General features: G+C 33.4%; 1 protein-coding gene across 1 annotated transcript; it reads left to right on the plus strand.

Moving 5' to 3' along the window:
• Positions 1-992: 992 nt before the first annotated feature.
• Positions 993-24,141, plus strand: LOC132558236 (uncharacterized). The gene is made up of 4 exons (XM_060222780.1): positions 993-1,124; positions 20,395-20,542; positions 22,247-22,382; positions 24,099-24,141. Exons 1-4 carry the CDS (start codon positions 993-995, stop codon positions 24,139-24,141), a joined length of 459 nt encoding a protein of 152 aa, XP_060078763.1.
• Positions 24,142-27,046: the final 2,905 nt, after the last annotated feature.

A 27,046-nucleotide genomic window follows, 5' to 3' on the forward strand; every position in this document is an offset into this window, starting at 1 on the left:
ATACTAGTTACCATAATGTGATTATAAGGACACTAGTTACCATAATGTGATTATATGGACACTAGTTACCATAATGTGGTTATATGGACACTAGTTACCATAATGTGATGTATATGGGCACTAGTTACCATAATGTGATGTATATGGACACTAGTTACCATAATGTGATTATATGGACACTAGTTACCATAATGTGATTATAAGGACACTTGTTACAGTAATGTGATTATATGGACACTAGTTACCATAATGTGGTGTATATGGACACTAGTTACCATAATGTGATTATATGGACACTAGTTACCATAATGTGATTATATGGACACTAGTTACCATAATGTGGTGTATATGGACACTAGTTACCATAATGTGATTATATAGACATAAGTTACCATAACGTGATTATATGGACACTAGTTACCATAATTTGATGTATATCGACACTAGTTACCATAATGTGATGTATATGGACACTAGTTACCATAATGTGATTATATGGACACTAGTTACCATAATGTGATTATATGGACACTAGTTACCATAATGTGATGTATATGGGCACTAGTTACCATAATGTGGTGTATATGGACACTAGTTACCATAATGTGATGTATATGGACATTAGTTACCATAATGTGATTATATAGACATAAGTTACCATAATGTGATTATATGGACACTAGTTAGCATATATGATTTGATACAACAAAGTCAAATAACTAATTAAACTGCATTATGCAACTCTCGAGGGTGTAGTAACGGTAATTTTTTAACATGGACATTCAATGCTTAAAAATGATGTTCGTTGACATTAGTTACGATAATTTAATGTACATGTGTTGGTATTATTGATACCAATACGATTTATCAGTAATAACAATGCACCGTAAAAGAAATTGTTGTCGAGAGTGAAATATGTGTTTGTATACATTATAGACTTTGGGCCGTTAAAACATTGGTCTACGTAACACGTTTTTCAACACTCATTCCCCATGTCGGCTTGTGTTTCTCAGAAAGCTGAAAAAGGACCGGTCTATGCAGAGGCGGCTGTGTCCATGAGTAAGGCACTTTACCCTTATTGCTTAAATGACATGCGTCGGGAGTCCCGTATGTTGTTCACTGAGGTAGTCATCAGCAAGCAAATTCTGCATCAAAATGACCTTAAATATACCCTGCAAACAAACAACGTAATTATCGACAAATAAAGACGACACTGCTGCATTTTGATTCATTTCCTATCTAACCTTATCTAACTCTATTTTATCTAATTCTAAATTTGTATTAAAAAATTATATTCACCGGCATGTCTTTTGTGCAATTTTCGAGATTGCATGTGGTAGACAATGCTGAAGGACGTTTAGTTCCCGAGGTTTGATATAATATGCATGTCATGTTTTAATTCATTCAAATGATAGCACGGTTCAGAACATACAAATGTACATTTACAGGGTTACATACTCCCCCTCGTCCTCGAGTTTCCAGGGGTAACAGCGATGCCGGTGGGGCATGGCTAAGTATTATTCACGGGTCCCAACATGGGCGCCAATGTAACGAAGGTCATTATTTATTTCAATGCCTCCGCTAGCAATCGATCCCGGGACCCCTGGCGTACTAGTCTGACGCTCAACCAATCGAGCTAAAGAGAAGTTCTCTATAGCCGAGTGGTATATTGCGGCTAGCATTTTACCAGGGTTACATACATGTACCTAAATCATCCATGCAACTGACCTGACATACTGATCTATATATACCGACACGTGTTATAATTAATTAGTTAGAGCTGTTATGTATCCATTGTTGTGTATTGTCATGTATCTTGGTGACTAATGAAATGAAACTAACATACATGTAATTCTATGTTAAGTTATAGCTGTGTTGATATTTACACAATGTGCCAATAGTTTGCAATATTTTATATTTTTCCTAAAACCAGGACTATAATTATTTATCTCCGAGTCTAGACATGACAAACTACGTGATTTAAAATAGAATGTGATAATTATTCGAATGTTCCCAAGGGCGTTAATCAGACTTGTTATCTTCACGGCCTATTTTATGTCACCTGAAGTTGCCTCAAACGATTACCCTGGCTCTGCTACAGGAAAAACTAAACATTGCTCAGCATGTATATTTTAGAATTATATAACAATAAAAAGACATTAATATTTCCTTCTTTGACATCTATTATAAAGAGATATCACTTCGATATAAAAAAACCTTGGACATTCTAATCTGAAACATTGGAAGTTCGTTTATTTTTTAATGGCTCCGTTTTTCTCATATTTGGGGATAAATGAAAACAAACCGCGACAATATGAGATAAAAAAAAAACCTTAATTTTACAGCAGACCGCTTCATACAGATGTTTTCAGCTGAGGGAATAAAAGTACCCGTGTGTATTAAATAAAACAAAACTGGATAACAGATGACAAGCAAATATCGTGCGAAGATTTTTAAAAAAAGATCTTTATTTGTTTTTTGTTTTTGTTTTTTGTATATATCATAGAAAGAAACTAATGTTTTTTAAACGAAGATTCAAACGCAAACTCACTACAACGTTTAGAATGCACAACATATCTTTTAACTTCGCTGACAAGAAAATGAATATACCTCTTGTCTTTAATTTCTTCTCTTGCAGAGGCAAAACAGCCAAAATAAATCTGTAATTGATATCGCAATTTCCTTCTTGGCAGTTGATCTCCCTCTTTACTATACATTCCCATACCACGTGTAAAAGAAACAACACGTCATTTTAATAAAACTGCTTCAATTTGTGACTAATATTGACAGATGTTTTAACATATGTCTATAACGACCACCATCTGACTACCTGTCTATAAGTACTACCTCTGCATAACGACCACGTAATTAAACGATATAACTAGAACCTGTACATAACAACCAACCTTTTATCTAACTATAACCTGTCTGTTAGCACCAATTGCTTATACGTTGTAGGTGCATTTTGTAAACAGCTATAACCTGTCCATAACGACTTTCTGTTTATTATCGTATATTGCAGTGATACATGCATTACATAAAAATTATAGGATTCAGGAAAAAGTGCAAGGTAGTTATGTAAATTCGTCTCCTTTATCCATTTAATTGTACTATGACGAACGCATATGATTATCTCCTGCCTATAACGACCACATATGATTATATCCTGCCTATAACGACCACATACGATTATATCCTGCCTATAACGACCACATATGATTATATCCTGCCTATAACGACCACATATGATTATCTCCTGCCTATAACGACCACATATGATTATCTCCTGCCTATAACGACCACATATGATTATCTCCTGCCTATAACGACCACATATAATTATCTCCTGCCTGTAATAACGACATATGATTATCTCCTGTCTATGGTATTGACATGGCTAGTTCCTGTCTATAATTACCTCATGAGATTATCTCCATATATGATAATTTCTGTCTATACCAAGCAAATATGAACATCTCCTGCCTACAATAACGACCTATTACTAAATTCTGCCTATAACGACCAAATATGATTATCTCCTATCTATAACGACCACATATAATTATCTCCTGCCTGTAATAACGACATATGATTATCTCCTGTCTATGGTATTGACATGGCTAGTTCCTGTCTATAATTACCTCATGAGATTATCTCCATATATGATAATTTCTGTCTATACCAAGCAAATATGAACATCTCCTGCCTACAATAACGACCTATTACTAAATTCTGCCTATAACGACCAAATATGATTATCTCCTATCTATAACGACCACATATAATTATATCCTGTCTATAACGACCACATATTATTATATCCTGTCTATAACGACCACATATGATTATCTCCTATGATAACGACATATTACTATATTCTGCCTATAATAACAACATGAATATCTCCTGTCTATAATTACCTCATAAGCTTATCTCCATATATGATAATTTCTGTCTATACCAACCATATATGAACATCTCCTACCTGTAACGGCCTCATGATTATATTCTGCCTACAACATATCATTAGTCCCTGCCTATAACGGTCACATATGTTCTGCATATAACGACAACGTCTGATTATCTCCTGCCTATAACGATCATATATGATTATATTCTGTCTATAACGACCAGATATAGTTATTCCCTGCCTTTCCTCTTTTCCCGAAGCAAAACAAATATCTTATTTAGACGAAAGAGAGATAAAAAGAGAAAAACGTGGGGACTGCTATCTTGTCATACTTTCCCTATTCGCCATGTATAATATTTACTTTGTTTTCGGCCTTTTACCTTTAGAGATCTTACGATTAAAAGTCTGGATGTTCATTAAAGTCATGACCGCTTCATAGCGGTTCAACAATAAAAGGAATGCCAGATACAATTTATACGCAATTAATATTTGATTACCAACACGCAGCTGACGTTGCACATTAAGACATGATCAACAATCCTTTCGTTGCCTATGAATATCTGCTTTTACAATACTTCGTTTGAGATGAATTGTTGTGTGACAATAAAAGAATTCATTTGCAGATACAATTGCGTTGTTATTCATTAGATATGAAAGCATGAAATCTCTTTATGACCAGGTTATGTCTGTTTCGGTTGAGACAAGGTAAATTAAAGCAGCTAAAAAGACGCTATGAAAAGGATATTTGATTGTCACGTTTCTATGATCCATATAGACAAACAGCTTGAATTTTTATATCCTATATTGTCTATCTTTGACATTTTATCTATATAAATAGTTTTCCATGTCGGTGGAGTGCGTGTCTCATATATATATTGTGTATATATGTATACTTAATATACAATTGTAAACTTTATACAGTAAATATCTATGTTGTGGTAAAAACGCCATACAGTACATTGTCTACCGATTTCTTTGACATGTATTGACTATTTTCTAAAAAGAAATGGTGTAAAAACATAAAATAACCTTGTTAGTAATGACATGTTTATAGGAATTGACGCCAAAATAAGGTTCTTGCTTGAAAAGGAGTGACAATTTACTTGAACTCTCATGTGTATATAATGTAAAGCGGGATTGTGACGTCACGCTTTCCCACCCTCTCCCCCATTAACCTGAGTTTCCGTCGCCAAAGCGAAATTAGTATTGACATTAAGTGAACGCTCCGGATCGAAATTGTATTTCGGAAATCGTAAATTTTGCCGGAACATTTCCCCGCTCGCTTATACATTCTTGCCCTATGAAGCAGAATCGTTCAGGGTTATGGTTTCTAGTCAAAGGGCTTGATGAGGCCATATATAAAGTCACCCCGTATCTCTGGTTCCAAGTGAAGTGTGAACGGCCGCCCAAGAATAAACAAGCACGACTTTGGATTTTATAACAGTTTCTCTTCCAGACAGATCCAGATACACATCAAAATGGTTTCAAAGGTAACAAATTATTAATCTAATTAGCAAAATGAAAATGATCAATTTTAGTTTTATTTAATTGATTTTAGAAAGTTTTGTTTGCGAGCTCTTGATAATAGCAATCACAGTTACAGATTTGTGTTTGAAATCAGGACATTTTCAAATCTGTTTTGTTTTTTTTCGTTTTTAATTTTAGTCCTAATAGATGATCACGTCACATTGATATATTTATTTAGTATCACGAAATACTCACCTTATCTTAACTTTAAATCCAAACAGTATGGAAACATTTTTTATGCCTCCAGTAACACTGGTTAAGTTTTGCTCTATACCGATTCATAGCTTTTCTCTAGTTTCTAATATGTTAATATTTCAATATTTTGACGCTTTTGACAGCAAGTACAAAATACAAGCAGAAACATAATGCTAACGCTGAATTTTGTGAAGCTTATAAGACATGTGTGACACATGTCTTAAATATGCTCGTTAAAGAAACGGATTGAATCTCAGATTAAACCTAATCGATGCAGTTTTATCTTATTTAGACTTGCTTTGTTTAATTCCAATGGGTTATAATACTGATAACGTATGGTCTATTTATTTAATTAAACATGGTCGTCATATTTAAATGCGTTGTAGCCTTTCTCAAAGTATTGATGACTTTTGTGTGTATTGGGTCAGACTAGCATTGTGATATATCTTAAAACAAATGTTATTATCCTTTCCATGTATTTGACAGCTTACTATATAAAACGATACAGATATGATTGTTTAGATAACAATACCGTTATCGGCCTCCAAAACAGTCAGGATCAAATTAACATTGGCCTTATCAAATTCTTAGATAATATAATTTGTATAACACGTATGGCATATCAATATCAAAGGACTCACAACAAATCATCTTTAATGACAACTGAGAGCGACAAACCTTTTTGAATTATACTTGTAAGTATACACCACGCCCTTAAAGTCAGAGTCAATATTTCTTTAATGTTAAAAATTTGATAGTTTATCATGCTGAGATTCGTTTTGAAATGAAAAAAAAAAAAATCTTTCGGGAAAATGTGATAAATCGCTTTCCGTTAATATGTATTTATGTCCCTGTTCATCCACTGTTGCTCCGTTTCGCCAAATGTTCTGATTATTAAACAAATATTTCTGCTGGACCCTATATTCCTTATATCGTGTAACGGATTTTACTCTGATATATCATATATCTCCTATTTCCGTTTAACTTCGATTTATTACGTTTATCACATTTCATGTGCTCCTTTTTCTGTATGGGTTTCCTTTGAATGCCTTCATTATCTTCCTTAATTATAAACTCATTTTGAATTCTATTATTTTACCTTGATAAGATGTCTTTAAGATTTTTAGAAGTGTTATTTATTTAATTATTTTCTTTTCTTTAAATTTTGGTTTCAAATCAATAGTAATAACGGTAATTTTTCAGTTGAAATGATAATTAGTCTAAATGCCATTATAACACTACAACAGAACCTAGTCATTATTCCAGAGATAAATGCGCTGCTCCGGAATGTTCTAAAGTAGTGTTATCATTTAGACTAATTATTTAGATCTGGTCTGGTTTACCAGATGTAACAGAAAGCATCATGGCGGGCTCGGTGTTAATATGATGCAGTTTTCAGAGCTCCTTCCCGTCTTGTCTGTGGTTGATCAATAGTTCCTCGTCATTACCTATATACCAATAATCGAGGCCATTTGATATTTGATTACCTGTGAAGATCACGACTCTTTATTTTGACGTTATTCGCTTTGTTGATTAAAATACAGGTAATATGTTGTTATATTTAACATGAAAGTACAGGAAAATGTTCCATTTTATTTGTTTGGATTGGTTTTAGATTAATAGCCTTCCCAAATTGTCACGTTTGTATGCTGTAACTGTGTAGTCTTCAACGAAAATCAAATATCCACTAGTTTTGAAAGAATAAAAGATAATGCCTCCCCATTCACAAATGATTGATATCTAACCAAATAGGAAGATCTCCATTCGATTTCTCTTGTAAATGAGCAGTTATGTGTTTTTACGAGAGTCACTGACAGTAACATTTCTCTCAGATCTGCAAAATACCACGATACCGTTTACCGAAATTCTTATGTTTCACCTTTTTAAAGGCAGTGAAGTCATAACTGGATAAAATACGTGGTATTGATACATACTTATGGGATATTTTGATACCAGTTGAAATGTTAGAGAGATAAATAGTAAAATATTTTGCAGTTTATTGATAACCGAGCTGTAAGTCTTTTTTCCGTGTGATATCTTTTTAATGTTGTCTGTTTGGATTTTTGGGCTTTAATTTGTTTGTGTGGGCTTTAATTTGTTTTGTTTTTTGTTCCTTATTTATTTTATTTTATTTCATTTCAATTTTTTAAATTTGTGATCCGACTTGGAGCCATATATCAAAGAAACGGATCTCGAGAGGGAGATGTGGAACTATTGCACTTGTTTTGATATGGATTATGTTCTTTTTTCACGCATGCTATTTCATTGGGAGTATTCTCCCTTATATTGTTCTAAGACGAAGATATATCGCTGTGTTAGGCAAAGTAGCACTGGATGAACATTGTCTACAAGTACAACCCAACAACTTTTCTGGACAATTATCAGCTGTCCATAAGTCCTTGTAAGTAACATATGACTGTGTTAATTATAGCATCAGTCTCGCTGTGACGTAAATCTGAAATATTAACATAGAAGTAAATTTTACGACTCTAGAAATGACTTTAAAGCTGTGAGGCTACTATTACTGTTATAATTAATATTGTTTTTAATAAACATCTATTTTACCTTCAAATGAAGTCATCAGTATAGGAAAGTCTGATGAAATACAACAAATCGGTGGGCCTCACGTGCGTCTATCCCGATTTACAAGAAGGATAAACAGAATTTGTTTTGTAATTGTTATAAAATTGTGTGGTAATTCCATCAAAGAGCCGGATTAGACTAAAAACCTTCGATGAATAATGAATAAATAAAAATGTGTTTTTAAATGTACCATCCAATCTGATAATATCCAGAAATCACCAACAACAAATGTATTAAAGAATTGTTTATTATTAAAAAAAAAAACAATCAGAGTTGTCAACGCGGATTTATGGCTTTAGCCGCTTAGTAAAGTAATTATCGATGACGTGATAATTGTGTTGCAAATTGTCTTTAATAGCTTGCAGTCAAAGTTTCATGCAATTGAATTCCAGCCCCTAAGGTTACTGATCCAAGAAGATACGTGGAGAAGGTCAGACCGAAATGTCATTATCCTCCGCAATGTTCTTATGTGGTCAGAATGACGACATCTATGACATTTCGTTTGAAACATTTTATGGTCATAAGGATTCAAATTAGCCCCCGTACTATCGTAAACTATTCTAAAATGAAATTATCTCGTGATAATGCTAGCCTAAGTGACGCTCCGTATGATTTACAACATGCTGCCGTATCATGCATGCTGTCTTATTGTACAGACTAATATAATATAGTGTTTCCTCTATAGAAAAACTTTTGTATTGTAGATTTCAGTATTTTCTCAACATTAAACGGTTGGAATTTTGTCAAAGTGAAAAGGGAATCTATAATTGTATTAACATTAAAAACAAACTATAGAATCATATTACGATGGTTTCCAATTCTATCAGGCGACAAATGTGATTAGGAAACTTCTTGGGAATTTCCGGTATAAATAACTTTGTGTCAAGATCGATTATCAATAACTCTAACAGTATGACGGAAATTGCCGACAAGTTCCGACTGGAAACGGTTCTTTTTGTTGCTGATATGAACAATAAAAACAATTAGGCTTCGTACATTTGCCTAACGAAGGAATAACAAAATTGATTCAAAATTGAAAACGGATATCCATATCAATGTTGAACTCATTAACTGCAAATGAAAGTACAACTTCGATACGAAATAGAAGTTGTCATATAGAGCTTGTGCTCTTTTTTTCCACACATTAGGAGATAAACCACCAAACTTTTCATGTTTCTCTCGTTATACATACCATACGTGACACGTGCATCGTCTGTACGGTAAGGCATCGGTTCAGTGGGTACACTTCCTAAGATGTATTCACTTAAGTGATAAATTACTATGGTATTTATGGTGGTTATAATTGACACTGACTTCCAGGCAAACACCACATTACGTCAAAGATCGAACAGCTATTTTGACGTTGTCAACGTGGCTGTTTCTACGCCACCAATAATGACGTCGTGATTGTCACGTGTTCGATGTGTTTTAACGTATGTAACGTTAGTGGACATATTACTTATTAAACATTTGCTATGTCATGTGAGGATTTTTTTTCCATTTAATGATCAAAGTATCATTGGTACCTAGAATTATTTCTTACAGGCTTTTAACCAAATTCTTCATGACATATGTGATATTGTTAAAGATTTTTCTATATCAAATTAAATGAACTGAATGTAAGAAGATGATTAACTTGATTTATTCCTTACAACAGCGCCTATGTTTAATTGTTTCGTCTTCATTACTACTTTTGTGTCTAATCCGTTATAAAGCTTTTACTAAAAGAGGAGGAGGAGGGGAAGGAGAAGGGAAAATATTTAAATCGATACTCAGCTTTTCTTTGTGACAAGGCCGAAGAAAGCATTTATCGATTTTTGCTTCAATTCCAACAAATTAGAAACAAATTAAAAGAATAAAATTGATAGCGGATGACGTTTTGTCTCCACATCATGAGATATGAGAATGTAGAAAGTACATGTATTGTAATTTGTCGATTTTATTTTATCATCGTCTATCGTCTTTGAGGGCGCCATCCTGATTTCATGTCCAGGTACGAAATGATGATCGACGTCAATGCTTTTTTTATGAGTGGACCTTGTGGATGGTTTCATATAATCCTGATTCTCATTCAAGTAACTTAAGATATCTGTCATCAAACAGAAATTTAAACCATTGACGTCGTATGCTATATTTATATACTATAAATTAAGTTTTGCGAATTGATGCGTTCCCTTCCGAACACATAACGACTCCCTTCAATATTTTTGTATGATTACGGGTACGAATGGGTGGACGGAAGGATGATAGTTTAATGTCTGCTTAATATTTTTTAGTAATTGTTGTCAACAAATATCAGAGGGTTTAGTACGGCTATGTCTTTGAGAAGGTTGGTAAGAAAGTTGTTCCCAGTCTTATTATTACTCAGTGGTTGTCGCCCTTTGTGCGTTTATCCGTGTAGTATCAACACAGTAATATATAGCTTAAGCTTAAATTGCTATTAATAGACTGCCACCGATGAAATAAGTTTAATAACAAGGATAATGGATTCCAGTTAGACTACCTGTAACACCAAACCTTCGATAAGTAACGACAAGACTATGGATGTCAGTGACAGGTTTCTGGTATATATGTACTGATCAAATCTCTAATCATAATGTAAATTCAATGATAGTTTTTATTATTCTCTTCTAACCTTATGTATCGTTTCCTTATTCAGGAAAATCATTCTATGACTTGAAGTTCTCAGCGTTCTTGTACTTCTAAGTTGATTAAAGTCTGTGTACGTGAATAATTCTTTATATTTTGGCCTTGATTTATTGATTTCGTCTTCAAATTAAAGTTTGTTTACAAGTTAATATTATATTAATATTTTTGGTAACTGGTATTTGTTCGTCTATGTGTCCAATTTCTTTTCAGTTGCATAACAGAACAAAATCTTTACGTGATTTCATGATTGTTTTTAAAATGATTTACATTAAAACGATACCCTTGTGAGAAAGTCTGACATTTTAAATACAAAAAGCTGACGCTGAACAATTTGCGAGACAAACTGAGCCAATTTCGCTTCCAGCAAACCCGCATAGAGCCATATCCTTATTCATTAAAAGCAAGAAATCTGTGTATGACCAGTTTATATCGGTTTTGTTATGTAGCAACAAGGGTGACATAAAGAATGAAAAGCCACCAAACATTAAACAGACAGCATGTTAAAGGTCACATGTACTTAAGAGCTTTTTAAAACTAGAAATGTTTGCCATAATTTAAGATTTCCAATTTGTACTCCACTAAGAGGGTTTAGTTAATGATCGCTAACTTTAATTCACAATTTCATGCAATTTCACCAACTATGTGGAGATTTAAGATTCACTGACTAGGTTATGTATTATCAAGTGTATAACGGCTCGCTATATCCTTTATTATATTTAACTGCACATATAATTCGAATGAGACCATTTGTGCAATTGTGATGAAATTTTACAAGTTTGAAAATAACACTTGTTAATTTCCCTAACGAATGTTTGTTTTGTCGGTTTACCACCCTGTGAACAACCAGGTTAATTTAGCTGGTGGCTACTTCACCGAACAACATAGGAGAGGCCCGTAGGGGAAAATGTCTTGCCCAAGAGCACAATGCCAGCAGAGAACGGTCCGTTTATCAGCTTCTCGAGAAATACAAGCTGCCAAGGGGAGGGAATATCGCGGTTCCTCTCTTAACGAGAAAATTATCACGGAATAAATAAAGATAGACGTGAAATATTTGGTTGAAAGTTAAAGAAGATTTAGAGCCAACATGACCTGAATATTTATTTAACACATGCTTACGGGTCATGTGAATGTTCCCGGCTAATGAATAAAGAACATCTCTCTTTCATAATAGTTAGCGATATTACAGAAACATCCGCAATGTGATTGTACCTACATAAATATCTTCATAATCATTCAGTGACGTGTATAATATTACATATTTTTGTCACGTTCACATGCAGAAAACTGAATATGTAAAAAAAGTATATAGTCTAATCTTATGGATTTCCTTCAGTTTACTCCCTAGAACAGCTTAAACCCTTAGCACTACAGGTAAGTTCTAGGACAACTGTATTATATAGTTTAAGTATTCGGCTATGCTGTGTTTACTCCCTAGAACAGCTTAAACCCTTAGCACTACAGGTAAGTTCTAGGACAACTGTATTATATAGTTTAAGTATTCGGCTATGCTGTGTTTACTCCCTAGAACAGCTTAAACCCTTAGCACTACAGGTAAGTTCTAGGACAAGTGTATTATATAGTTTAAGTATTCGGCTATGCTGTGTTTACTCCCTAGATTTCAACAGCTTAAACCCTTAGCACTACAGGTGAGTTCTAGGACAACTGTATTATATAGTTTAAGTATTCGGCTATGCTGTGTTTGATTCAGCTTAAATTTGCAATAGGACAAGTGTATTATATAGTTTAAGTATTCGGCTATGCTGTGTTTTTTCTTAAACCCTTAGCACTACAGGTAAGTTCTAGGACAAGTGTATTATATAGTTTTCGGCTATGCTGTGTTAGAACAGCTTAAACCCAGTTCTAGGACAACTGTATTATATAGTTTAAGTATTCGGCTATGCTGTGTTTGCTCCCTAGATTTCAACAGCTTAAACCCTTAGCACTACAGGTAAGTTCGCAATGTATTATATAGTATATTCTATGCTTAAGAAATAAACAGTTATATGATATAGTTTAATTCATCATTTGGCTCCGCTGTATTTGATTCTTAGTGTGAATTGAAAGGTATTTATTTCAGCTTAAGAAATAAACAGTTATATGATATAGTTTAATTTTGTTCAATCAGTTATATCATCTCTTAACAAGTAAGATTATCCACCATTTTTCAGACGTTGCATTGCTGTCGCAGTAGTCTTTTTTTAAAAACTGTATCCAGTTATGGAAACAAAAATGATTTATTGTGTCTGAGAAAGTATTTTCTTTCAATCATCTTTTTGATGACGTCAAAAAGGGTTGGCGATGTAAAATAAAGGAGTGTCTTACGAAAATGTACTCATTGATCCGTTCCCATTAAACTCTTGGCATCTTGACGCAGTTTCATATCAGTCCGTACCGTTTCCTATATAACGAAAATAACACCAACTAATAGATATTGGATATCAAAGAAATAATAAATAGTATGTTGAGAACAAATGAACAATGAGAGTAAATCCAAACCGGATCCCTGTAATTATTTTTAACAATTGAGGCCTAACACTACTTGGTTATTTGTACGTACTGGCTTGCGAGGTGTGCAGTGACAGCGCTATAGAAATCCTCTCACCCGAAGTGACAGCTAACCGCGGGTGGTTTCGCCAAAACCTTACTAGATACGCATGCCTTGAAAATTACGTTAACATCATAAAGATATGGAGGCCTGTACGAAGTAAACGGGCATATTAGTTTTACAAGTCAAACCTAAAATCTGAAGGAAACGAAAACACTTTATTTTTTCATATTCCGTATTTTAAAATCTGTTTTCTTCATAAATATTTCAAAATCACGCTCTTTATTTCAACAAAACTAAACGCTATATTTCATTTGATTGAAAAGAAAATACCTCTTAATTATTCAAATATAGGTTATATACATATAGATAAATAGTCTCTTGTTTGGAGTTGGGTTCCGTTTTAATGATCATCGAATGTAAATGTCATAATTATACAAAGCAAAATTTTTAACCTCTCAGCACCTCCTCGTGTGTATTGTTTAAGCTTGATTCCCCCACTAAATAAAATTCAACCCACTGGCCAACATGCCTTTAAGGGCTTATTCTCAATATCACGATTTTCGTGAAAGATTTTGGTAGCTAAGAGACAAATTTAATACAATGGTTTTTCATAGATACTTGTTGATGAAAATGGCTGGGAAGTTTCATAGTCATCAGGATGATCTCACTGGAAATAAACTTATGCCACGATATGAAGTTGAACGTGTTTGGTACACTTTAGTTGACCCGTTGATTCCGTTGTTGTTTACCTTGTTTTAATTTAGGAACGTGAAATCAATTACTTGCGTTGACCAAGATTTCCATCGCGGATGTCGTCATTGAAGCAGAAGACGCTGACCCTTGTGAAACACAAAGTCTTATTCTCTTTGTATTTTTCTCCGTGTAACTCGTTCTTTTTGTCATAGTTTGCCAAATTTTGTTTTTAATTATGATTCTTTTAATTGTTGTTTTAACATGTCAAACGTCAAAGGTAGCTCCATGGAGGAATTGTGTAGTAAAAAGTGAAATATAGTCCCATCACTTTGCATGTTAATATTTGTTTTCTCTCGCTGTATATTAAGACAATTTTAAACTTCAGATTCATTTTGTTTTGCCACAATTTTCAACACGGAGAATATACTTGACATAATTTTTTTGCTTTGACGGATATCAAACTTCTCAGCTAATATGTCCTTAACAATATATCAATGTAGTTGCAGAGAATACCTGTGGATATTTTCTTGAATGATATTGTATCTTTCCTCAATTACCTCTTCGGTTTTTAAAATGTTGGTCCATAAGATGACTACGAATCTTAGAAGAACGAAACAGCTGTATAATGCAGTTTGCTTCATTATCTGTCTCTACTCTATTTGATTCTAAATTTTTATTGAAGGATGTTTTTCATTTAGGTATCTTTTGTACAATCTTTACATATATCTGACCACATTCTCTCTTAAAAATGCATCTTTGAAATTTTTGCATATGATTCCTTTTCAAAGATTGGTTGGGAAATCGTTCATTGTTCTCGCTTTAGGAAATGAGTGGGTATTTGATCTAATCATGTCAATAAATGTCTGTGATATATTCTTCATGATTAGAATGTAATCTTGTGAAACGCTGGATACTTTACTGATAATTCAACCTGATATTACATTAATATCATGCGTTATTGTTCCTTTGTGTGACATAGCTACTGTCCCCTTAGATCATCCATACCTTCTCTCTGATAATCTGCGTCATTTAATGTAATTATGATACCAATGGTCTCTGTGTAGACAGCAACATATGTCTCAATTCCCCTAACGTGAACAGATACCTTTAAATATTGGAATTTAAAATGACTACCTAACATATGGTAGAATAGAACCTTAAAACACTCGCCAAGGAAACACAATTTTACGTCTGTCTATTCAGTGAGACATTCCCACATAAAAGGTAAGAATTCAAGTTTGCATATATTTTACAGCATTTAATTAAAAAAATATTGTAGATGAAATAATAATGTTTAAAGTTAAATGCTTAAAGTTGAAAGTCAAATATAAGTTATTATTAAAGATAGTACTTCAATATTTCAATACATTTATTTCAAATTCTTCACGAATATGTAATTCGTTAAATGTCTCCTGCTCTTAATTATTTAGCATTTTGTTAAATGGATATTTTGCAATGAAACTGCGAGGCACAAATTGGAAGATGTTTCTACAACATTACCTTTTTTATACCTATTTTGGCTTATTTTACTTCTCATTTCATGTTTGTGTCAAATATCAATCTTTGTTTCCGTATTCCTTATTTCATCTATAAAATTTAACATGAATCCTCATTCTCAATATATTCTTTTAAAATAGATTTCGAGAAATCTTCTTGCAAAATTTCATATAGAATTTTGAATTATAGTGTTTCCATGAAGTGTTTTTTTTTTATTGATGTTGTGTTGACTTATCCTATCTTCATTTTCTGACATTAAAACAAACTACCGAATAATCAATTTAATCTCCATTGTCCATTGATGAATGAGGTGTGCTGGGGATACTTATATCAAATGTCATTAATACTTTTAAAATTGCAATCCAATTAACTCAGAAAAATGCAAAATATAGTCGAAACTCTTAATTCAGGCAAGCAGCAGATATGACTGGGTCTTCTAAAGGATAACCCTAGTAGCAGCCTATCTAAACCAGTCATCAACCGAGGAACATCGTTAGTTAATTGTTTCAATCCTCTTTAAGACAGAGATACGAATGAAATCAATTGTAATGACATTAATGGATTTGTCTTACTTTTATTATTATTTATGGACAAACCAAGCTCATCAAGTATCATGTAGTTGCCTCGATGTAAATACACTTCGGTGCAGGTATAACAATCCGTGTAATTACTCTTGATATAAACAACATATTTGCATGAAGCATAAATGAAATGACATTGTCTCCATCGTAGGGCATCTGCAAGTTCAATTGTGAACTGGAAGCGGGAGGTTGCGCCTCTTAAGCGTCATTGACATTGCGAGCATTAATTAAAATGTTCTTAAAACAAATTACTAATTAGTCACATGTATAAACAATGACAAGACCGTATACTCTCACACAAGCCTAATTGCCATGCATAAGTATCGATAATTGCAAACATTGCATTTTATTCGAGATCCATCTAAAGGCTATGCCACACAAATATGTAAATAATAACTGTCTCTTTCAAATGTAGATATCATAGTCTACAAAATCATCAATATGAAGGCGAAAAATTTTCCCTTATCTAATACTCTATGTAACAGACTGTATTGAAATTTGTACCGTAACAATAAATTTACATTTCTTATTTATTTTTCTAAACTTTACGATCAATAAAACACGAGTATTTTTTATAGCTTTGTAACTAGTAAAAGCATTAAAGCACTAAACATTCAATCGTATAAAACATTCTTTTTCAACTGAAATTCAAGATATATCGGCATGTGTAATGCTAAATAAAATCTATATTTCAGTTCAATAAGAACTATATTTGTTTTCCTGACAGGTGTTGTATGACAGGTAAAATGATACTCCTTTATATTACATCTGTCTATCAAAATGAAGAGGTTTACGTTCAGTCAAAACAATTAACAATATTAATATCTGACGTTATTGTTGTCATATTTCAGTTTTATCAATTCATTGCCTCATAAACAATCGCTCATAATACCTTTCGTCCCAAAATGTACATCAAAGTGTCATTAAACGATCATTATGTCATATAAGTCATAGTGGACATAACATACCTTATTAATATAAATACACAGATCATACGTAACTTTAATCTGAAACCTAGCATTATAGAAACATCAAAATGAGAAGTAGAATGAGTATTCAAAACGGAAATAAAATGATAATTTACGCTGACAAATATAGAAACACTAAATATTTCTCCGGGGAGAGCAATTAAATAGCTTCGTAATGGTTTTAATAGTCAATAGGTATGAGCAATTTCTGTGCAATTCAATTTGATTCTGGAATATTAGGTTTTCACTGAATTCAAAATTATTAACAAAATGATTTTGCTTTCTGAAGAATTTTCAATAATTTTTGTTTTGGTCAACACACCAATGATGTCGTTTTTAGATTGTGCCTAAATGAGCTAAACACTTATTTGAACTGGCATCTGTTAACCCTGATACGAAATGACAAGCACAGCGCCTCTGGTTTTCCTGGAGAAAAAAGCGAGGCCGTCTTCTCTTTAACATCCCTCACCGTCTGACTTGATTAAAGACGGAAATCAAATCACACAGATCAAACTGTCCCTGTGCTGTCTATTGTATTAGACGGCCTTTGTTTAGTCAACAGCAACCCACATTTTCCTCGCAGCATATTCTAGAATAATTGCATTAAGTCTGACCAGAGTGTGGGGTCAGGGCTCTTTGTAGTTTATTCTGTGTCAGTCATGTCATGCTTTGTAAATAAGGATGTTTCTAAGACGTCAGTAGCACCCGAAACTTGATTGCTACATCCGGTTGTCAGAAGAAAAGTATCTTAAATATCGATGATTATATACCAACTGAAATTTATAAATGTGATTCTTTTAAAAAGAATCAATTTTATTTCTATACTTAACAGCGCATTTTCAAGAATATTGAACCATACAGAATTGTCTCAAATTACAATTATATGTCCTAGTGAAATTTTATAAAAAATAGCAATCTAATGAATTCTTGGTTAAGAAACCATGGCCTCTTTAAAAGGCCGAGTCATTTTTATCCAAGGGGACATCTTGGCGTCTCTAAAAAGGCCGTGTTACTATAAGGTTACTTGTTTCCGCGGGGAAACCATTTCTTTTTTTTTACAAAACCTTCTCTACCTGTAGGTTACTTTTCTCTGTTGGAAACCATGGCTTCTTTAAATGACCGTTTTAGTTTTACGTTAATTTCACCCACGGTCATACCATGGCTTCTCTACAAGACTGTCTTACTGTTAGGTTACTCGTATCCGCAGGGGAAACCATGCTTCTTTACAACGCCGTCTTCCTTTAAAGTTACTTTTCATCAAAAGGAAACCCATGCTTAGTTTTAAGATCGCCTAATTATCGGTACCGGCTTATTTCAAAATATTAGAGTATGTGATAAATATACTTTAATATTCACTCAATAATATGTCTTTAGTATATATACGTGCGACCTATACTTATTCTACATGTTCATGTGCATATTTTATTTTCAACGATGTCCTAGACATTCGGTTTAATTGTGGAAGACAGGAGATTACCATATTTGAGTATGTGGAATATATCCGTTATAGATCCTAGATTCAGACTCACGGAATAGTCTTGATTCGGACCAAACTTCCACTCTCTCGAGTACAACATATCGAGCAGACGCTTTTCAACAATGCAGATTAATTTTATTTAGAACATATTGTTATTCCGTATTATTTATATTTATTTGTATTACCGTTGATATCTTTCAAATGAAAGATGAAAACATCACAGAAAAAAAATTAAACAGCATTCTACAGTTGTTTTGTCCATTTAGGACTCGTCACATTGATGCTAGAGGCCTAGATAATTAACGGGTACTCGGGTTGCACAGAAGTAACGCACTTGATTTTCATCTAACCGTTCTGGCTTCGATTACCGGAGTGAATGTGAAAAAGTATGGGATCACAAGCCAGACCACGTGGGTTTTTTCCTTGGGTATTCCGGTTTCCTCTTAAAGTAAGACCTCTTGCGCGCTTTCATGTTTGGCAACAAGAGTTCTTAATATAAGCTGATAGCTTGTTTCGCAATGGGTGTTAAATAAATAAAGTCTATATAAAATGGAAAAGTAGAACTCGTCAGTGATACAAGGGGCCTTAATCATTAAAAGTTATCATCGACTTTGTTTTGTTCAAATATACGGTGTTTAGGCTTGTTAGTGTCGACCTGCTGATTGTCTTAGCTTGATTTTCACTAGAACTTGGTTCTTAAAACGGCATTGTGAGATAACATGATGTAGGAATAGTTAATGTTCTATTGATTTCTTGTAAATATTTGTTGATGTTGAAGCAAAATGTTTGTGTCAGAAATTTATACAATCATTCAACATTGACTACTCTGCGTAATATACTTTGCTGTTAACCCTGTTCGACGTGCTAACAAGTAGCTAACATTTTTATTGTATGTTACATCATTAACTCAAATATATAATGATCATATTTATTCTGTACATCAATAACCCAAGGAGAGGACAATGACGAGTACGTTCGTCAATGGAAAACATACAAGTTCGATTTAAAATCCTATTGCTTATCAAAACAGTCCGATATACAACATAAATTCTATACATATGTCATTGATATCGTTATACCAACATTGTACTGTCCACCAGACCTCGTGTGACATGGCCAGGTTGATACACTCAGTATTTATATCACCGTTGTGAGATAAACGATGACATTTTCAGGAAAGTCCTCTTATATATAACAACAGAAGATATGTGGTCATTACGTCTTTTTCCCGTAAGTAATCATTGATATCTGTATTAGGGGATAATATGACAAAATTCCAGCTGAAATGAGTTCTAAAGTGTAATTTTTCATAATTCTGAAAAACAATTTAATATGTCCTCTGTGGATATGTGGTCAACTAATGCCGATGAGGCAATTAAATATAAACGGCAACTGAACATTTCATAATATATGGTATCTTGTTATTATTATTATTTCCGAATTTATGTGGTTGAATCTGTATGTTAAGTTTCACGGAACAAACGTCATGACATCATCTGAAATATTCATCAATACTACATTGCATGCTGGTTGAGATAACATTATTTCTTGTTTCAGTTTGAAGCCGTACATTGTATCTTATTTCCAAAAAGAGTTTCCACTTCATTTATTTGAGATTTCCTTGTTAGGTATGACTTTAAATGATCGAAGCTATTTCCAGAACGCAAAACAAAGCGACAAGATTAAAGAAGAAGGAGAAAAAACTAAAAGTGTACATTTAACGGCTTGAAAAATATTAGTATATTTATCATTTGTGTTTGTTACAGGCGATGAAACTTGCAGAAATTATAACAGTACTGTCTGTAGTGTTCTTTGTCACATTTATTGTCGGTGACGGAGCACCCCAATGGCGACCACAGGGACGATTTGGCAAAAGGGTAGACCAGAGACAATATCCAGTTTCATGGCAGCCAGGTAAAACTTTATAAACACTGAAGTAATAAAATTGTAAAGAATTTATACGAATGTCTTTTTCAATACATATATAGATAACCCATTGTTATGTTATCAAGGGTTTGATGTTGGCGTGCTGTTCATGACTTTCACGGTATATTTCACAAACTTATTTAAGTTCATAATGCTCGACAAATGATATTGTTTGATCCATATTCTATCGAAAAAAACGCATTGATGGTAGTTCACATTAGGTAACGACTTTGATTTTGCCGGTTTTCTACCGATGTTCTCACATTTTCAATTGTGTTTTTCTTTTCAATTCTTTCATTATGTGGTACGACGTTTCGAAGTAGGGTAGTTAACTTGATATGATAGATAATACTCATTAAGATGTGTGCCCGTAAATTAAAAAGTGGAAACAGTATTTCACGAGAGGTTAATAGTGATTACACATTTTATTAAAACACTTAACCAAAGGCGTGGCTTTACATTCACACAATTATATATACGTGAATTTTCGGGTATGTACATAAGTTACAGTTTTCAGATGTTCCCTGAGACGACATAATCGTCCATAGTATCTATAGAAGTACAGTCTTAAGTATAAAAGGCACACGAACTGTCGAACCGGTTATCATTGTTGAATGCTAGCGCAACGCAACATATATGTAAACATGTACATGCGTACCATTCTCGATTTCCTAAATCTTTAGAAAAATAGAATTCTGAATAACAAAATTAACTAAGGATGTGATTAAATAAAACAGAAAGCACAAATATTAGTTACACTGATGAAATCATTAGCCTAGGAAAACGGAAAACAATATAAACATAACAAATGTAAACTTTAAGTATTCCATTCAAGATGTATTCTTTACTTTGGAGAAAGAGTCATTTTTTACTGAGTGATGAGAAAATAATAATGCTGTATGCTGATGATGTTATTGTACGTATTTTAATTGTCATCAAGTCTTGGTATATGTGCTTTCGGGAAACTCTCGTTATGCTTCCTAATGTATCCACCCTGTGTATGTACGTAGGGATAAGGGCTGTGTGGTTTATTTGAGTGTATTTAATTACATTTACTGCTATATTTGGATACAAATAGACACGAGCATGACAGGGAAATAGATATCACCTGTACAATACATTATGTATGCACTTCTTTCGATACGATAACCGAAAGGAAGTGTAGCTCTGTGGTACTCCTCAGAAACATTCGGAAAACTGTAACTTTATCTCTTAATTCTCGCAACTTGCGTTGTTAGCTGTTATCCTATAAGGCCTTAACCAATCACATTTTAATTCTAGATCCCCCTCTCTTTTACACCGTTTTTCTATGGGCCTGCACAACAGCATATGATATGCAGCTGACCTTCAAGTGTTTTCCTGCTAAAACCTAAGTCCATTTCTTCATCAGTGGGTGGCCGTAGAATCATATGAAGCGGCATATTTACTTTATTTCATTTTATGTGCGCTATTTAATATATTAGAAAGTACATGTTTTATAGGGAAATGAAATTGATCAACGTTTATGGACGAGCAGGGTATTATTAGTTGGTTATCCTGGGGACAATTCTAATACAAACCATAAGTAAGGAAACAGCATTAAACATTTTATAAAAAAAAGTAAAAAATTGACACTATTATTGATTTGTAATGAAGATGAGTTATGACGTTTATGGTGTTTAGAAGAAGTTTTGAATGCGTTGTTATTTGCAGACTCTGAAAGTGATATAGACGTTTACCCTGTGGTAGAAACCAGAACAGACACAGAAGCCGACAGTGAGAAGACTTTGAAACTGTTGGAAAAATTATGTGTAGAAAGCAGCTTACCTGGTCTGTTTAGGTGTTACAGGTAAGGACTAATCTTATCTATCACATTAAAGGCACTCAATTCTGCTCGTGGAATGCTATCGCCTCCATTTGTTATTGCCTCGCATACCACGTATCAATTCTTTTGATTGGTTTAAAATATACACAGATGCTTTATTTTCTCAAAAATATTTTACTTGCTTTCCAGATTTCCATGCTTTACGACCACTTGCATCACTTGATAGGGAGGTGCACTAGCCCCATAATAAATTATTTGGCCTAATTTTTGGTATCTACAATACGGTTTATATACATGTGCTATCACGAATAAGGAATAATCATTCGGAAAGAGTACCCAAAATTAAACTTACTGTATGAACAGAAATGAATTAAAATGTACACATATTGAAGGTAAAATTGAAATGACAATTCTTATTACAAGAAAACATCACTTATACCCGATAGCGTACTGTGGCATACATAGATTTAAATCTAATCAATATGTCTAGATTATGCTTTCAATATAGAAATAAAAAAATCGTTAACGCAACTCGCCCTTGTATTAATTACATTTTCAGATATTTTTACTGTTAACTGTAAATCAACCAGAAACACATAATCGATTTTAGTTCTATGCTGTATCTACTAATTAAGCTTATGTGATTTTTTCTAGGAAACAGACGGTTTGATACAATCATCTTTGTTATCTAGAAATTTACGATTTTCGTTGTTACGAAAATATTTACCGTAACTAATGTAATTTTACTCATGTTGAAATATAGGCAGAGGTCATTGTCTTCTTCACAAATATGTGTGATGACAAGGAGTGTATCCTATAGACGAGGCGTTGTGTACAGCCTCTCTTTATACCCGTTGAACCATGTTATGTTCCAATTTAGTTATAAACAAATCATTTTATCTTTCAAAACTGAAATTATGATATATCTTTTGGCACGAGTAATGGTTCCTATCCCTGGTGCTGTATTTAAAACGGAACTGTATTTCAGAGGGGAAAACCTACTACGATGAAGAAAATTTCATTTTTGTCAGTGTCCTAATTATTGAACATTTAGATGCGTTCGTGTGTATCAAGTAGTCAATATATACAAAAAGAGATTTGATTCTCATTTTTATTCAGGATGCAGACCTCAATGGCTGTTCATTTGTAATCATCCTCAATTTGAAAAAAAGGATGTTTTCCTTGAACATAGTTTATAAACATTGGTTGGAATATCTCTTTCCGTTACATGGTGTTATTTTACGGTCTGCTTGTACATTTTTAGTATACTCGGATTTCCACGTAAGATATTTCTTACTGATTCGTGTTAATGTCTTAGTATTGTGGCCAAAACAAATGCTGCTGGTAACCATGGATTAATTACAGATGAAAAATATACTATACTCTGTTTTAAGTAGTGAGTACAAAAAAGCGATATCGTGGATTTAATCGTATCTCATTGACAGAATATATTTCATAAACTATGCAAGGTTGCATAATTAGTTGAAGTAATCAAAATAGAGAAAAATATTGGGACTAGGCAGAAATTTTGTGTAATTTCAGAGAGTTTAACAAGTCTAATTTAGAAAGCTAAATTTTGTCGAAACGTGGCGCTTTATCAGTTTGTAGCATTTGGTAATTGCAGCTAGAAATGATTAAATCTGCAGCTTCATTTGCTCTTTTGTTTCTTTATATTTGAAAGGTGGTCTTTAAGATAAATGTTGATATCTCCACCCATTTTCTTTACCTTTCTCATTTCAGAAAGAAGAGGTCAACAGAAGCGAGGGAAGACGAACGATCGTAAAAGGAATCTGCACCTTAAAAGCATTATTGGAAATATTTACACCAAATAGCTACTTACCACTTGAAAAACCGGAATTTCGATGATATACCAGAGGTTGATAATAAAGCAAAGACTATGTTAAATGTTTCTAATAGTGAAAATACTTTGATGCACTATCATGGAAAACACATCATGGAAAATTGAGAACAGAAATGATAATACAATGTATATTCCTAAGGTCAACGACGCCATTTCATCATGAACTTGAGCGGTTGCGAGTAAATATCATTTCAGCAGCCTGCCTTCGCGTTTGGTTATGTCAGACAAACTAGCTTACCTCATTAAGGGTTGTTGACGTTCGAAATTGCATTGGTCATCATACAGAATATCCGATATGTTTCTGATTAATTACTTCACACATTGACATTATGTCAATCGCAATATAATAAGAGTACTTTTGTTTTCGTACAAAGATAAAAACAAATCTTTGGATTTACTGCCGATTTACTTTTGCTGCGAAAATAGATAATAAAAAATATACTTAACAAATTTGTCTTCCACTTCCTATTATTTTATCTGCATTATCGATTAAATGAAATTTGATTGCGTTCTCTTTTTGCCAAGATAAGGTTTCCGTGGCAACAAATCTGTGTCAATCGCACATTCTTCAGAAAGCATCACAAAATAACAGTAAGGCATGTATATCACTCGACTACTAACGTGTGCTTATGTACTATCATGGCTGGCCTGTTACAAATATAACACCTAAACGGTTTCGTAGATGTGTCAGTGATAGGTAAATTCTAGTATATAGACCTGGTGTCATGGCTGGCCAGTTCCCAATATAACACCTTAACATTTTCGTGCATGTGTTAGTGATAAACAGATTGGTATGTTGCTATCAATCAATTGTTTTGTCATAAACACATTCAGAGATCCACAATATGTTAAAATGTACAAGAAAACTCGTATAAATAAAAACATAAGTTTATGAAGGACAAACATCTCATGCTTCTTGAGCGACACTACCTTATCATTCGTCTTCATTTCATAAAGCAAAATATATGTTTATAAAATCTTTGAACAGAAATGGAAAAAAATATGAAAGTTTCTTCCCAGAAATAGAATGAGAAAGTCCCTTAGGAAAGGATAGGTCTTCCTATCAAAATTAATGTCATATCTTTTTAGAGTTATTAACTTTTCCGTGCTGTACGCTACCACACATCAGTCAAAACTAAATACAATCTTTCGTTTTCGGCGTAATACAATTATCAATGTATGTTCACGAGTATGTTTGGAAACACAGGGTAGCGTGGATGAAACAATGAATCTAGGCTGACTACATTTCCATGTTCAACGTTTAATTGAAAACCTACCAACTGTTAGGGTAGTAATAAGATTTTAGTCATTCTTAGAAGCAAGGGAAGGGCTGTCAAAGCAACACTTATGTTGAAAATATATCAGTCCAACTTGTCTAAAAAAATTGGTAGTCACATGTTACAGGATGCCCTCCGTTCTGTTGTATTGCTATTTGACACTTTCTTCGGCTAATTATAAACAATCTTCTGGAACTCAACTGTACGTCACAAAAGTACAAATAACAAATGATAAAAATGATCTATCGCGCCCACGAGATGTTACAGTTTTTAGGAAGCAAATCAGAAGAAAAGGTGGAATACCAAACAGTCACTATCGATATTCATTTTTCATGTCATTTCCGGTTTCTGGCAAGCACTGTTTATTATAAGCGAGGATAGTTGTTGTAATGACGGAAATAAAGATGGAAGAAGACATTATCACATATCAGACGTCAGTTTCTTTTACTTCAATTTCCGCAAATAATCTTAAAGTCCATACCTCTCAGTAATGATACAGAACATCATTTCTTGGAGTTTCATGCTATTAAAATTCGATAAAATAGAACAGAAATAAGTGATACACTTAAAATACGCTCAGATTCTTTTTAAATACAAATATCTGAAAAAGTGAAACCCAGTTTGATAATTAAATAATTAAAAATTACAATCAGAATATATGGGTTAAATAAGCTTTTACCAAAAACTGGAAATTTTAAAGAAAAAAGGCGCGAACCAGCTGTCGTTATTTACGGATTTGACATGTAAGAAGCAATACATGCATAAATATATAACATCATCCCATATTTAACATCATTAAATCATGCTTTCATTATCTATCAGCGGTTCAAGGTTCATAAGGCAACGAAACAATAGGGAAAATCCTTACATGACAACATAACCAACGTTTCAGGTCAACAAGGCATTCCAGGGAAATTGTGACATTAACATCAAAGCCATGGAAACAGCGTGCTAATCCAACTCCACTGGTTAGGTGATACATATGCAATGTATTTATGGCACCTCGTCTGTACTTGATGACACAAACAACAAATAGTTTTCATAATATATTTTTGTTCAACAACAAATTGTCAACAGTATACGTAAATTGATTTTCGGTGTTTAATCGAAATGATTACCGTTTCGATACATAAGTTACGTCTCGTCTTTCGATACAAACAGTGGCAAGGTCATCGTATAAACCCTCCAGAACAATTCCAATACAAACACAGGTTATTCTGTACTAGATATTTATTCTAGTTTGATCTTTACAGCCGTGTAAAATCAAGCCGACAGAGAGAGCTTTCCAGTAAACTATAAAAAAGTATGACAATTTCAATTTTCATCAGTTTTTTCATCAATTGAATAGAAGTATTTCCTTGCCGTTAATATGCACGACTATGACGGATAAAGCATTCCTAGTGACTTTCCTAAAATAATTCTAATGTTGATGACGTGCGTTATCCGGATTTTTTGTTTTTGTTTTTTGCTTTCGTTCATTTTGGACATCATGACATTGTTCAGTACATAATGACACCCGATCACATGAAAAGCCGCTTTCAAAGTTCAAA

Source organism: Ylistrum balloti, unplaced genomic scaffold (assembly GCF_031769215.1).
Source record: "Ylistrum balloti isolate Yb309-2 unplaced genomic scaffold, AGI_CSIRO_Ybal_v1 Utg369658, whole genome shotgun sequence".
NCBI lineage: Eukaryota > Metazoa > Mollusca > Bivalvia > Pectinida > Pectinidae > Ylistrum > Ylistrum balloti.

Coding starts and splice junctions, on each gene's coding strand:
- LOC132558236 (XM_060222780.1), top strand. CDS start 993: ATGTCGGCTTGTGTTTCTCAGAAAGCTGAAAAAGGACCGGTCTATGCA. Junction 1,125..20,394: donor CCCGTATGTTGTTCACTGAG/GTAGTCATCAGC, acceptor TGTTTGTTACAG/GCGATGAAACTTGCAGAAAT. Junction 20,543..22,246: donor TCCAGTTTCATGGCAGCCAG/GTAAAACTTTAT, acceptor TGTTATTTGCAG/ACTCTGAAAGTGATATAGAC.